Below are 13,835 nucleotides of genomic sequence, written 5' to 3' on the forward strand. Positions count from 1 at the left end.
TGTATGGGTTTAAATGGTTTAAATGGGAATCACTTTAAATAACCATCCCAGAATAGTCAACTATAACTAAAACAAGCATGAATTAATCATAATTCAACTAAGACTGCTCACCCAACATTATCTCATCTATCCAAAAAAAAAAAAAAAGTAGGAAAATCAAATGTTATCATTTTCTAGTTTTATATCATCACGGGAAAAGAAGTCGTGGTGTTTGATTGTCTAATTGTGATATGACTGCTTGAATTTAGCATGTAAAAGACATTAGTTTGTGTTGACAAGGGCTTTGGAGGAAGCAATGGACTAGACTGTTTCTAGGAGCTAGAAACACCCAAGAATGCTGACATAGAGAAGGATCTCCTATTTTATTCTCCACTCAGGTGCCAAGCAGAACTCACGGCTCTCTGTCATTCCTCCTCTACTAGGGGCCGGATAACTGTGGAAATATAAGGCAATTCTTCTTCGCTTATGGTGAGGCCAAATACTTCACAGTACAAAAGGCTAATGTGGTCCTGAAGAGAACGAGTGGCTGAGATGTGCTGGCTAAAGGGAGTTTCCTTGAGTTGCACAGTAGTCAGATCAAACCAGGGGAAAGGCCTATGTGGAAAAAAGAGATAGCATTACTTTCTGTTTAATACATGTAAAACACCACACTGAGGCAAAGTCTCTGAACTTGACTATAGAGATTTCTAGATGCAAAAAAGTAAAAAAGAGAACAGCAATGGCGGAGCTGTACGGAACAGGGCACAAAAGATGTTTTATATGTGTGTGTGAGATATAATATGTATGTATATAATATATACATATGTATGCTTACATTATATATACTTGTATGTTTTATAAATATACCTATATGTTTTATATGTGTTTATATATGATTTATATAAATCATATATACATCAAATAAACTGATAGGCAGATATATATATCAGGTGATAGATCATACATAAGTAGATAGGTACACAGACAGACCAACAGACAGATAATACTAGAAGAGAAGGAGAGAAAGGAGCAGAATACTTGAAATAATGAGGGGAAGGTGGGAAGTCGCAAAGTCAAAATCAGAGAAGACTGGAAAACTCAGATGGCAAAGTCCAGCCGAACAGACTTCTCCAGGGTGGGGTGGGGTGGCATTTGCGTCACAATCATTCATAAAGTGGTATATTTTCAAATAGAATACGAACTTCTTCTGTACAGGTATGATATTTCACACTATTTTTTTTTTTAAATAGCTGGGGGAGAGGGCTTGGGAAATGCTTCCATTAGTTAGGGTGTTTGCCATCAATGAGGACTTTGAGTCAGGCATGGTGGTACATGCCTTTAATCCCAGCACTCAAGAGGCAGAATGTCTGTGAGTTCAAGGCTAACCTGGGTGATATAGTAAGTTTCAAGCCAGGAAAGGCTACATAGTGAGACTCTGTCCAAAATAAAAAGGAGGAAAACAGCCCAGCACCTGGGATTCGGCCAGAAGCCTGAGTAGCTCACAAGCAGCCTGGCTCACATAGTGAGCCTGAGTCCGGGGGGTTGTGGGGGTTGGGGGGGGACCGGGGCTGAGAAGACTGTCTCAAAAACCAAAACTACAAGAAGATGAGTTAGAGAAACCCCACTGCTCCCAACAGCAAGTCTAAAAGCTTAAGCCAACCAAACTGTGCTCACAACACTACAGGAGAATGGTTTCCAGCCTGGAATCTTCTGCCTAATCATGTTCTCAGTAAAACTGTACGTAGAGCACACACATTCTCAAACAAAATGAGTCTTCAAAATTACTCCCAATAGATAGTTGGCTAATACACCATGTATTTGTCATATTATCTAGGCACCAACAAACCATTTATATTGTCATTATATTTTAATATGTAAGCAAAACTATTCCTACACTGTTAGGAATGCTGAGGCAGAGTACCATTGTTGCTTTCTGTATCCCGCTAGAACTCTGGGTGATGCTAGTCTTGTCTATTAGGAACCTGAGACAAGGAGAAGACCATGAAAGGATGAAAGGAAAGCATGTGTGAGGCAGATGAGAAGGCTCAGCAGGTAAGGGAGCTTGTGGCCAAGCTGACAACCTGAGTTTGATCCCAGAATCCACATGGTGAAAAGAGAATCCTGACTCCTACAGGTTTATCTCTGGTCTCTATAAGTCCCCTCAGAAAGATTTTTTTTTTTTTTTAAGTATCTGTTACCGGCTGGAGAGATGGCTCAGCGAGTAAGAGCACTGACTGCTCTTGCAAGGTCCTGAATTCAAATCCCAGCAACCACATGGTGGCTCACAACCATCTGTAATGAGATCTGATGCCCTCTTCTGGGGTGTCTGAAGACACCATCAGTGTACTTACATATAATAAAGAAATGAATCTTTAAAATAAAGAAAAAGTATATGTTACTGGGCAGTGGTGCTGCAGGCCTTTAATCCTAAGACTTGGGAGGCAGAGGCAGGCAGATTCTCTGAATTTAAAGCCAACCTAGTCTACAGAGTGAGTTCCAGGACAGCCAGAGCTATACAGAGAAACCCTGTCCCATAAACAAACAAACAAACAGCATAGGTTAAAACAAAACTGTGGGATCCAGCTGTTTGATACTTTACCTTTTTTGATACAAGTTCCTGACGTAGCTTTTGCTCATGAAATCTGTTAACTGAAATTTGGGGCAGGACCCTGGGTCTGTCGTGCAGCTCTCCAAGTGCACAGGGAGGAGCAGTTTGTTCAGGAGCTTCAGCACCTGCGAGTGAAACACGCTCCTTGACGTGCAGGCATTGATGAGGGCATAGCACAGCCCCTCTATCCACTTGACATTAAGGATTACTCCCCCTAGACAGGAGGAGAATCACAATGAGCACACACAACAGTGAGTTGCAGGGAACCTGAAAGAAAGACTGACTCAAGAAACCCAGAGAGTGACTGGGAAGCCACCTTCTCCCCGACATTGGTTGTCAGTATGACAGGAGATGAAGGGACACTCTTTCCTCCCTGGGAAGAGGCCCATTTGCCCTTTACAACACAACCTGTGTTGATCACAGCAAAGGGAAGCAGATAGGGCTAAGACAGACAGGGCTAATGACAAAGAGGAACTAGGGAATACTACAAGATTAAAGGGAACACCCCCCTGTCTTTTTTTTTTTTTTTTTGTCCCAGACATTGAATTCTCCTGGGTTTTGTTTTGTTTTTTGTTGTTTTTCTTTGTTTTGTTTTGGTTGGTTTTGATCTTTTTTTATATTTTTTATTTCATTTTTTTATTTTTTTGAGACAGGTTCACATGTAGTTTTAGCTGCCTTCAAACTGGTTATATAGCCCAAGAGTCTCCATACCCTGATTCTCCTGTCTCCTCCTCTCCAAGGCTGGAGTTATAGGCATGTACCACCAAGCCCAGCTCATTCTCTTGTTCACATAGCTATTTCCCCTGGTTGTTTCTAGCCCAGACTTAAGGATCCAAAAATTAGACTACTCCATTCTGCCCAACAAAGGTTGCTTTTTTTTTAACTAAGCTCTTTGCGTTCCAAACTCAAATAACTAAAAATGTATCTGCTTTGTGCTTTACAGACACACATACACACACACACAGAGAGAGAGAGAGAGAGAGAGAGAGAGAGAGAGAGAGAGAGAGAAGGTAATTGTCAAAAGAAAAAGAATGCCAGAAATAGTTACACAGTTGTCCCATTACCAAGATTATTGTAGGGGCAGGTACCCCGGATAATCGTTGTATCATGGAGAGCAATTGGGACCTCCTCATTCTCTCCCCAGATGTTGTCATAATCCTCAGCAAATTGGTACTGGGGCCTCAGGATATTGGTATGGTTCAGTAAAGTTTTCAACCTGGGAGCCACAAAGACAGGGAATACAGACTGGAATAAGTGACTTTCCAATCTACTGTATCTGAATTCAGGCCAAACCCTAGCCTCTCCCCTGCAAGCCACTGCTCAGGCAACAAGCTATGGGCCCACTGTGCGCTCAGGGCACTGATTAATTAGATTGTTCAACCATCCACCTAATATTTACTGAATGTTATCTTGTGCCTAGCTCTTGGCTAGATGCAAGACTACAAAAAAACAAAACAAAACAAAGAATGTTTGGCATGTATTTTTAGTAGCTTCTCATGTTGTTCTCTGGTGTCTTCTCATTGATGCCCCAAGTGGGAATGGAGTACTGGGAAACAGCAGGCCATTAATATTTTAGGCATGGAAAGTCATCCCAACCCGGAGTGCTGTTTGTGTAAAACTGGAGGAAGACAGAACTAGAAAGGCTGGCAGGGTCTTTCTGCAGGTCAAGCTGCCTCCTCATTACTGAGCATGACTAACTCCAAGAGGTCGGGCTATGAGTTCCGCTCTCAAGACAAGATACCTGGGTAGCGGAATGGCGGATACAAAGCTGTACACGGTGCAGTGCTTGTTGAGTTTGGATTGAATTTCTAGGCAGATATTAGGCAGCTGGGCCGGCAGACAGCAGAGGAACAACACTTTGGCCCAGCTCGCCACAGCAGCGTTGTCATAGACGCACCGGACCCCTAGTTTCCGGAACTCACCTGGGAGGGAGAAAGAACACCATAATGCAGAGAAGTTTGACCTGCGCATCAGCTGTGGGGAGAGGATGGCGGTATTGGTGTTTCAGCGAGCAGAAACTAGCCGCTGGTTCCTGGAAGCCTCTGTGAGCTTCTCAGAGAAGAAGCCCCACCCCCACCCCCAACAACCCCTTTGCGAAAGCAGCTGGTACCACTGAGGCAGAGATTGGGCTTCTTACGTGATTGCTGTTGTCTTGATTTTGGAACAAATGCTGGATGTTTTTATTTTTATTTCTTAATGTGAGCTAGAAAAAGAATCTCTAAGAGGCACTCGGGTTCCATTTACTGAAGAGTTAGCACCTGCCACACAGTGCTCTCCGCGTGATGGTTCAGGTGACTCTCAGGGAGCTTCGTTCTTTTGAGGGTGGTTCCAGTATTAAAGATGAGCAGACTGAGGCTTCGGGATGCTATGTGACACACTGAGAGCTATCCAGCTCACTGGCTTGAGTTAGTGGATAAAACTAGAAACGTGAGAGGAGGTGCCACAGAAACGGGGAGGAGTTGTGGAAGGTTTTACAGTTTTTGTAACATGCGACATAACAAGAGTAAGATATCCATAAATGTAGAGACAAAAGTCTCTGTGTATGTGATAACTCATACAACTGCCTTAGGCACACGGGTACTTAATTATTTGATTCTCGTTACTACAATGTGGATTTTCAAAAGTAAGGATTTAAAATGTACGCTTCCATCTGGTGTGCTTTAGGCATCACTGAGAAACGGAACGTGAAAGTTATCGGAGAGGCAAGCTCCTTGTATAAGAGGCTTCTCGAGGACAAGAGGAAGAGTGCTAAGAGAACAGGCAGCCACCAGTCTTTGCTAAGCATATGACAGTGATTCTCAACCCGTGTGGGTCGTGACCCTTGCACAGGGGTCAAACATCAGATACCCTGCACATCAGATATTACACTTCGATTCATAGCAGTAGCAAGCAGCAGTAGTAGTAATGAAGTAGCAACAAAGATAGTTTTACTGTTGGGGGTCATAACACATGGAACTGTATTAAAGGGTCGCACCATTAGGAAGGTTGAGAACCACTGACGCAGCCATTATGCTGTTCCCTCACACAGTGCACAGAGGGGTTTTGTAGCTAGAATCCAATGTGTTTTTTTCTTTTTAGTTTTTCAAGACAGAGTTTCTCTGTATAGCCCTGGCTGTCCTGGAACTCTCTCTGTAGACTAGGTCTGCCTCAAACTCAGAAACTCAACTGCCTGGGCCTCCCGAGTGCTGGGAATGGAGGCATGTGCCACCGCCTTCTGGCTTGGAATCTTATCTCTAATGGGCATATAATAGGAATGTAACATGAGCTTAAAAATCACCTTTTTATAATAAGATTAATCTTTCATGGAAATAAATTTTAGCCGGGCATGGTGGCGCACGCCTTTAATCCCAACACTCGGGAGGCAGAGGCAGGCGGATTTCTGAGTTCGAGGCCAGCCTGGTCTACAAAGTGAGTGCCAGGACAGCCAAGGCTACACAGAGAAACCCTGTCTCAAAAAAAAAAAAAAAAAAAAAAAAAAAAAAAGGAAATAAATTTTAAATCCGGAGAAGAAAGTGAAGGGGGACGGGGGTGGGGAGGGGGCGGAGCACAAAGCCCTCACAGCTGTAGCTCTGCCCCATCTCCTCCCCAGAATGCCCAGACACCAGGGACAGCAAGCACACCCTGATAACGTCAGACACACTAGGGAGTGCTCTCAAAGCCAGCCGGGTGGCAGTGAAAGGGCTTAAACATCTTTATTTTAAAGAATGCTAAATGATACGAAATGCACTTCCGATGCATCAGGTAAAAAGCCAGTATACAACATACTTCAAAAAAAGGGTGGGGTGGGGGAACGCCGATAGCCTGGTTAAGCAGAGTATGGATGGTTATTCCTCCTTCCAGGGTAATTTGTCTACAGTATGCATACTGCTTTGCAATGTTATTTTGCATTTTATTGTAGTGTAATTTACATACAGTACCACATGGAACTCTGAAGTATACAGCTTGAACAGTTTTGATAAGGGCATACATCCATCTAGCTCACAGCTCCCTCTAGACCAGCAGTTCTTAACCTTCCTAATGCTTCAACCCTTTAATACAGTTCCTCATGTTTTTGTGACCCCAAACAATAAAATTTATAGCCAGGCACTCGGGAGGCTGAGGCAGGTGGATTTCTGAGTTCGAGGCCAGCCTGGTCTACACAGTGAGTTCCGGGACATCCAGGGCTATACAGAGAAACACTGTCTCGAAAAATCAAAATAAATAAATAAATAAATAAATTTATTATTATTGTTATTGTTGTATAATTTTTTGTTTTTTTGAGATAGGGTTTGGTTTCTCTGTGTAACAGCCCTGGCTGTCCTGGAACTCACTTTGTAGACCAGTCTGGCCTTAAACTCATAGGGATCTGCCTGTCTCTGCCTCCCAAGTGCAGGGATTAAAGGCATGTGCCATCTGGCCATAAAATTATTTTTGTTGCTGCTTCCTAACTGTAATTTTGCCACTGTTGTGAATTGCAATGTAAATATCTGTGTTTTCTGATAATCTTAGAGTCGTTTGACATTCCCCCTCCAAAGGGATCATGACCTACCAGTTGAGAACCACTACCCTAGATGTAAAGTATTTCCTTCTCCCCAGAATGTTCTTTGGGCTCCTTCTTCACTCCACTTCCTCAAAGGCAATCACTGTTCTTGTTTCTATCACATTGGTCAACACCTAGAATCACTGTAATTGTTTGTACTCAGATGACAGTTTTTTAAAATATAAGGCCAAATGTAAATATTTGGTAACTTTTTTTTTCTAGACTAATATTCCAGTTAGATTTAAATACTATATGAACTCCCCCTCCCCCCATATCTTATACCCAGAAAGGTACTTTGCACCAAGAAGGGACAGATATAATAAGTGGAGAAAAGTCGTCTTAACCAACAAGTTTATAATTGAGGGCCAGCCAGCAGGGAAGGCACCTTTTAAGACAGCTTTGTTAATGATATGCAGCCCACACCCACTGTCTATAGCATTCCCTGGTCCTCACCCAGGGACTCTGGCCTCCTAGTGGAGATCTGCAGGTTCTCGGCAGGGATAGGGACGGTTTTCAGCAATACATTAGTCAGCTGCTTTCCAAGGTGGCCACATCCAATGATGCCCACGGTTAGCAGCTCATCCTCAGTAGCGGCGTTATCAAATGACACAGTCCGGGGATGGATTGTGCGTGGCAGATTCTGCAATAAGTTGCTGGAGAATAACCAGACACACATAAATATATGTACATGCTATAGTTTTCTTTTATTAAAAAAAGATTTATTTATTTTATGTATATGAGTACACGGTAGCTGTACAGATGGTTGTGAGCCATCATGTGGTTGCTGGGAATTGAACTCAGGACCTCTGCTCCCTCTGGCCCTGCTCGCTCCGGCCCAAAGATTTATTTATTATTATATGTAAGAACACTGTAACTGTCTTTGGACACACCAGAAGAGGGAGTCAGATCTCATTACACATGGTGAGCCACCATGTGGTTGCTGGGATTTGAACTCAGGACCTTCAGAAGAGTCAATGCTCTTAACCACTGGGCCATCTCTCCAGCCCCATGCTACAGTTTTCTGCAGCAGTATTTCAGGGTCTTTAATTTTTTCAAGCAGAATCCCAAAGTCAACATAATAGTTCAGAAACAAGACATTTGGGTTGGAAGCTGTTTATATAGCCATACCAGGGATTAAAAGCTTTGTCCTGAAAAAGTACATTCCTTTTCCAAGGATGAAAATATTTTTGTTTGTTTGTTTGTTTCTTGCATTTCCCTGGATCCTTAAACATGAAGTCTGTATATTTCGTATTTCACTGACTTTAAACATCACAATGGTGCTGGGCATGGTGGCACACGCCTTTAATCCCAGCACTTAGGAGGCAGAGGCAGGCGGATTTCTGAGTTCAAGACCAGCCTGGTCTACAAAGTGAGTTCCAGGATAGCCAGGGCTACACAGAGAAACCCTGTCTCGAACCCTGCCCCCCCCCAAATCACAATGATTGTTGTGCATCATATGGTTATGTATAGCACACTGTTTACTGATTCTCTGAACTTTCTGGCCTATGTTCTGGGTAGACAATTGTCAGCTAGAGTGCATAATCACCAACTTAAATTTAAGTACACAGTATGTTTGAGTCTGTGCATATTGCTAGGCCCTTTGCATCCTTGCAAAGCAGAAACTTTATATCCTGAACAGCTTGTTTCCCCTCCCCGAATCTTTACTGTTTGTTTTCCAGCTCCTTTAGCTATGGTGTGTAAGTGGACTCCTGCAGCATTATCATTTTGCATGTACGATCCTGTCCCCAAGCTGCATCTTGTTCCTACCTTATCAAATTTCCTTCTTGAGACCTAATAGTAATATTTCACTGTGTGAAAATAAATCGGTTTGTGTTGTAAAGAGTCTCATGCAGCCCAGGCTAGCCTTAAATTTCTGATTTTCCTGCCTCTGCTTTCTGAGAGCTAAGATTGCAGGGATGAGCCACCACTCTCGACAGACATGACACTGTGGGTTTCTCCATTCTATGAGTGGTTTGTCCTGTTACTGTGATACCTAGAGGAAGTATCTTACGGGAGAAGTAGAAGAAATAGAAAGAATTTAATTTGGAGCTCATGGTTCCAGAGTATTATTAGAGTACCATGTTATCATTGTGGGGAGCTTGGCAGCAGTAGGCCAGCAGGCACTGGAGCAGTAGCTGAGACAAAGAGAGCTAACCAGGGAAGCCTGAATCTTTTGAAATCTCAAAGCCCACCTCCAATAATACCTTCTCCAGCAAGGCCACACCTCCTAATCCTTCTCAAACAGTTCCGCCAACTGGAGGTCAAGCATTCAAACATCTGAACCTGTAGGGGCCAATCTCAGTTCAAATCACAAGGTTGTTTCCCCCTCCCTGCCTCATAGCTGGGTGTATAGTCCATCATGGTGAAGGACCTCTGGAGGCAGAAGCTTGCAGAGACAGTCACATATAGTCAGTAGTTCGAGCAGTGTGTGCTAGTGCACAGCCACTTTCTCCTTTTTATTCCTCCTAGGGTCCAGACCGTGAAATGGTACCACTCACAGTAATACTGGGTCTTCCCGCCACACATGACCTGATCTAAATAATCAATATTATTCTTGGTCCTGTCAATTTGACAATGAAAAGAATAGCTCATTGTAGTTGTGATTTGCGTTTTCCTGGTGGTTGTCAATATCGAGCATCCTTTCATATACTTGCTGGTCATTTCTATACATTCTTTGAAGAAGCCTTACGTTAAAAATCAGGTTATTGACTATTGCTGAGCTGCAGGAGGTCTTTATGTGTATATATACTGATTTTGTTGTGGTTGTTGTTTTGTTTTTCAAGACAAGGACTCTGTGTAGCACTGGCTGTCCTGGGACTCACTATGTAGACCAGACTGGCCTTGAACTCACAGAGATCCACCTGCCTCTGCCTCCTGAGTACTGGAAATAAAGGTGGGCGCCAAAACTGCCTATTTAAAAAACAAAACCCCTAATTGCATCAGTTATGACTCCCAGGACTATAGTGAATAAAGGCGCTGGAAGTGGGAATCCTCACTTTGTTTCTGGTTTTCAGTATTCAGCTTTGAATATCATGCTACCTTGGGCTTTCTGTACATGGCTGTTAGTACATGGAAGTAATTTCCTTCCAGCTGATAATTATTGTGATTCTGGCAAACTACTGACTTTCATCTACTATGTTTTCTGCACTGACTGAAATCATGTGACATTGGTCTTTCCTTCAGTTAATGTGGTGTTGCAAAAAGGTCTCTAGGCAGAAAGTCAGAAATCAGAGGCTGTGACTAACTCTTCCGTTACGCTATTTCCTCCTTACTTTACACAAAGTGAAGGCAAGTCACTCTCCATGTCATGTAAATAGAAAAGAAAGAGACTTCAGCTCTATGATGCTCTCCTGGATTTTAACAATCACCATAAACAACCAAACTCTTGAGCATGTGCAGTTCGCTAATACTCTCTCCTGGGGACTGGTACATGACCTTCCTGCTGGTACTCAGCTAATAGGGGCAATTAAAGGAAAATTGACACATTGTGTAAGTCCTATGGCTTCAAATCACTAATACATTTTGTATCAGGGTTCTCTAAAGGAACAGAACTGATAAAGTATGTGTGTGGTGCGTGCTCGCGTGTGAGTGCACGTGTGCACATGTGTGACTTCTTAGACTAGTTTACAGAACGTGGTCTTGGTAGTCCAACAATGCCTGTTTCATAACAGAAAGGCTGAGAATGCAATTTCTATTCAGTCCATGAGGAGATATCCATGAGTTATCTCCACAGTCCAATCAGACACTGGTGAGCACCCTGCTGAGCCGCGGGTCTTCAGTCGGAATCCTGGAGAAGTTTGATTTAAATATTGGCACCAGCACCAGGATGAACAAACTGAGAACGAGGGCAATCAGACAAAAAGCAAAGCGTCTCTCTCTGGGCTCTTCTTCAGGTGTAGGGTGGGTCTTTCTGCTTCAAATCATTTGATTAGGATAATACCTCACAGGAATGCCCAGCAGACAACCAAGATTAGCCATCATCTGTATGTTATAGATAATGAAAATGGGAAGCTGGGAGGCACAGTAACACAGCCCAGGAAAGGATATATGAGTTAAGTATCATAAAAGCTGGACCTGGTCAGATGATTTGCATAAACACTCCCCTCTTGTCTGTAGCTTAAGTCTACAAGGAACAGCTGGGATAACAGCTCCCAGTGTGGCCCCCATACAGGAGGTTGCTCACACACACTCTCAAGTACTTCCTTTTCCAAAGGAATCTTTGCTTTCTAGGCTTTTGTCTACATCTATAAATTATTTTGTTTCATCATTGGAAACAAAAACCTGGATTAAAGAAATCTTACTTCAGGATGCATGTTCTACTATGTTCATAGCAGCCTTATTTCTAATAGCCGGAAGCTGGAAAGAACCCAGATGTCCCTCAACAGAAGAATGGATACAGAAAATGTGGTACATTTACACAATTGAGTACTACTCAGATATTAAAAACAATGACTTCATGAAATTCTTAGGCAAATGGATGGACCTAGAAAATATCATCCTGAATAAGGTAACCCAATCACAAAAGAACACACATGGTATGCACTCACTGATAAGTGGATATTAGCCCAAAAGCTCCAAATACCCAAGATAGAATTCACAGACCACATGAAGCTCAAGAAGAAGAAAGACCAAAGTGTGGGTGCTTTGGTCCTTCCTAGAAAGGGGAACAAAATACTCACGGGAGCAAATATGGAGACAAAGTGCAGAGCAGAGACTGAAGGAAAGGCCATCCAGAGACTGTCCCACCTGGGGATTCATCCCAGATACAGTCACCAAATCCAGACACTATTGTGAATGCTAAGAAAGACTTGCTGAAAGGAGCCTGATATAGCTGTCTACTGAAAGGCCCTGCCAGAGCCTTACAAATACAGAGGCAGATACTCACAGTCAACCATTGATTATACTGAGTGCAGGGTCCCCAATGAAGGAGTTATAGAAAAGACTGAAGGAGCTGAAGGGTTTTGCAACCCCATAGGAAGAACAACAATATCAATCAACCAGACCCTGGGAGCTTCCACAGACTAAGCCACCAACCAAGGAGTACACATGGCTCCAGCTGCATATGTAGCAGAGGACAGCCTTGTCAGGCATCAGTGGGTGGAGAAGTCCTTCTGCTTGTGGACGTTGTACATCGTGGTGCGCACTAGGCTCCGCACCACGATGTACAACGTCCACAAGCAGGGGAGAGGAGGGATGGGGTAGGGGGTTTCAGGGAGCGGGGGAAACTGGGTAAGGGGATAACACTTGAAATGTAAATATATTATAAATAAATATTAAAAAAAAGAAATCTTACCTTAGTCAACCTTCTAGATATCAATGTATTATATACACTGATTTTGCATGTTGAAATATCCTTGCATTTCAGGAATAAATTCTACTTTTTCATGGTGCATAACCTTTTTTCCTATTATTTATTTGTTTGTTTGTCTGCTATTTATTGGATCTATCTATCTTTCTATCGATCATCGACTGGTTTTTTTTTTGAGACGGGGTTTCTTGTGTAACAACCCTGGCTATCCTGGAGCTCTCTCTGTAGATTAAAGATCTGTAGACTCACAGAGATCCACCTGCCTCTGCCTCCTGAGTGCTGGAATAAAAGGGCTGTGCCAGCACTGCTGAGCAGTACATAATCTTTTTAATGTAATCTTAAATTCAGTTAGTTAATATTTTCTTGAAGATTTTCACATCAGTACTCAAGTGTGAAGGATACTGGGTGGTACCTCTCTCACAGTTACCTTCATTTCAGTATTAAGGTAATGCTGGCCTCTAAAATAAGTTTGAAAATGTTCCCTCTCCATTTTTTTTCTTTTTGCTAGAGTTTGAAAGCAATTGTTAATTTTTTTCATGTATGCTGCACATGTAGGTCATGTGTGTGTGTGTGTGTGTGCTGCAGGTGCAGGATGTGTGTGTGTGCACCATGGTCGATGTTGGGTATCTTGCTTGCTTGACTGTCACCTTAATGAGAGAAAGTCTCTGACTTATCCCAGAGCCCATGATTTGAGCAGTCAGTTTAGCGACCTTACTCTCTGTTTTAGTGGTTTTTGTTGCTGAGAAGAGACACTATGACCACAGCAACTCTTAGAAAGGAAAGCCTTTAATTGAAGCTGGCTTACAGTTCAGAGGTTTAGTCCATTATCATCATGTTGGGAAACATGGCAGCATCCAAGCAGACTTGGAGCTGGAGAGACAGCTGAGAGTTCTACATCAGGAAGAGAATGCCACACTGGGCCTGGCTTGAGCATCTGAGACCACAACGCCCAACCCCAGAGACTCAACAAAGTCATACCTACAAGGCCATATCTTCTAATAATGCCACTCCCTGTGAGCCTATAGGGTCCATTATCATTCAAATCACCACATTGTCTATACCACTTGAAAAGAGAGATAGTGGGCAGGCTGCCAGGCACACTTGCACTACACATTTATTTGATTGTGGGGGATCTGAACTCATAACCCAGCAATACCGAATCACCTCCCAAATCATCTCCCTGGGCCGAAAATGTTAATTCTTCAAGGTTTAAGCTATCTGGTCTGGAACTTTCTTGGTTGCTAGGTTTTGATTACCAGTTTAATCTCCTTACTGGTTAAAGGTCTGGTTTTTTTTTTTTTTTTTTTTTTTTTTTTTTTTTTTTTTTTTACAAGATTTTCTAATGCTTGGATGTTTCTAATGCAATCTCTTGACAATCCTTTCCTGAGCCACTGCTGTCAGAGCTTCTCTTCCATGTCTGA

General features: G+C 42.7%; 1 protein-coding gene across 1 annotated transcript in view; it reads right to left on the minus strand.

The window, feature by feature from the left end:
- Positions 1 to 267: 267 nt before the first annotated feature.
- Noxred1 (NADP dependent oxidoreductase domain containing 1) overlaps positions 268 to 13,835 on the minus strand; it is a 19,573-nt gene continuing 6,005 nt past the window's right edge. The window contains exons 4-8 of the mRNA XM_021178752.2: positions 7,560 to 7,759; positions 4,329 to 4,509; positions 3,652 to 3,803; positions 2,579 to 2,801; positions 268 to 594 (exon numbers count right to left, since the gene is read on the minus strand). Coding sequence (XP_021034411.1) covers positions 405 to 594; positions 2,579 to 2,801; positions 3,652 to 3,803; positions 4,329 to 4,509; positions 7,560 to 7,759 — 946 coding nt within the window. The 3' untranslated portion in view covers positions 268 to 404. The remainder of the gene's footprint in view (positions 595 to 2,578; positions 2,802 to 3,651; positions 3,804 to 4,328; positions 4,510 to 7,559; positions 7,760 to 13,835) is intronic.

The sequence above is a fragment of the Mus caroli genome, chromosome 12, assembly GCF_900094665.2.
Source record: "Mus caroli chromosome 12, CAROLI_EIJ_v1.1, whole genome shotgun sequence".
Lineage (NCBI taxonomy): Eukaryota > Metazoa > Chordata > Mammalia > Rodentia > Muridae > Mus > Mus caroli.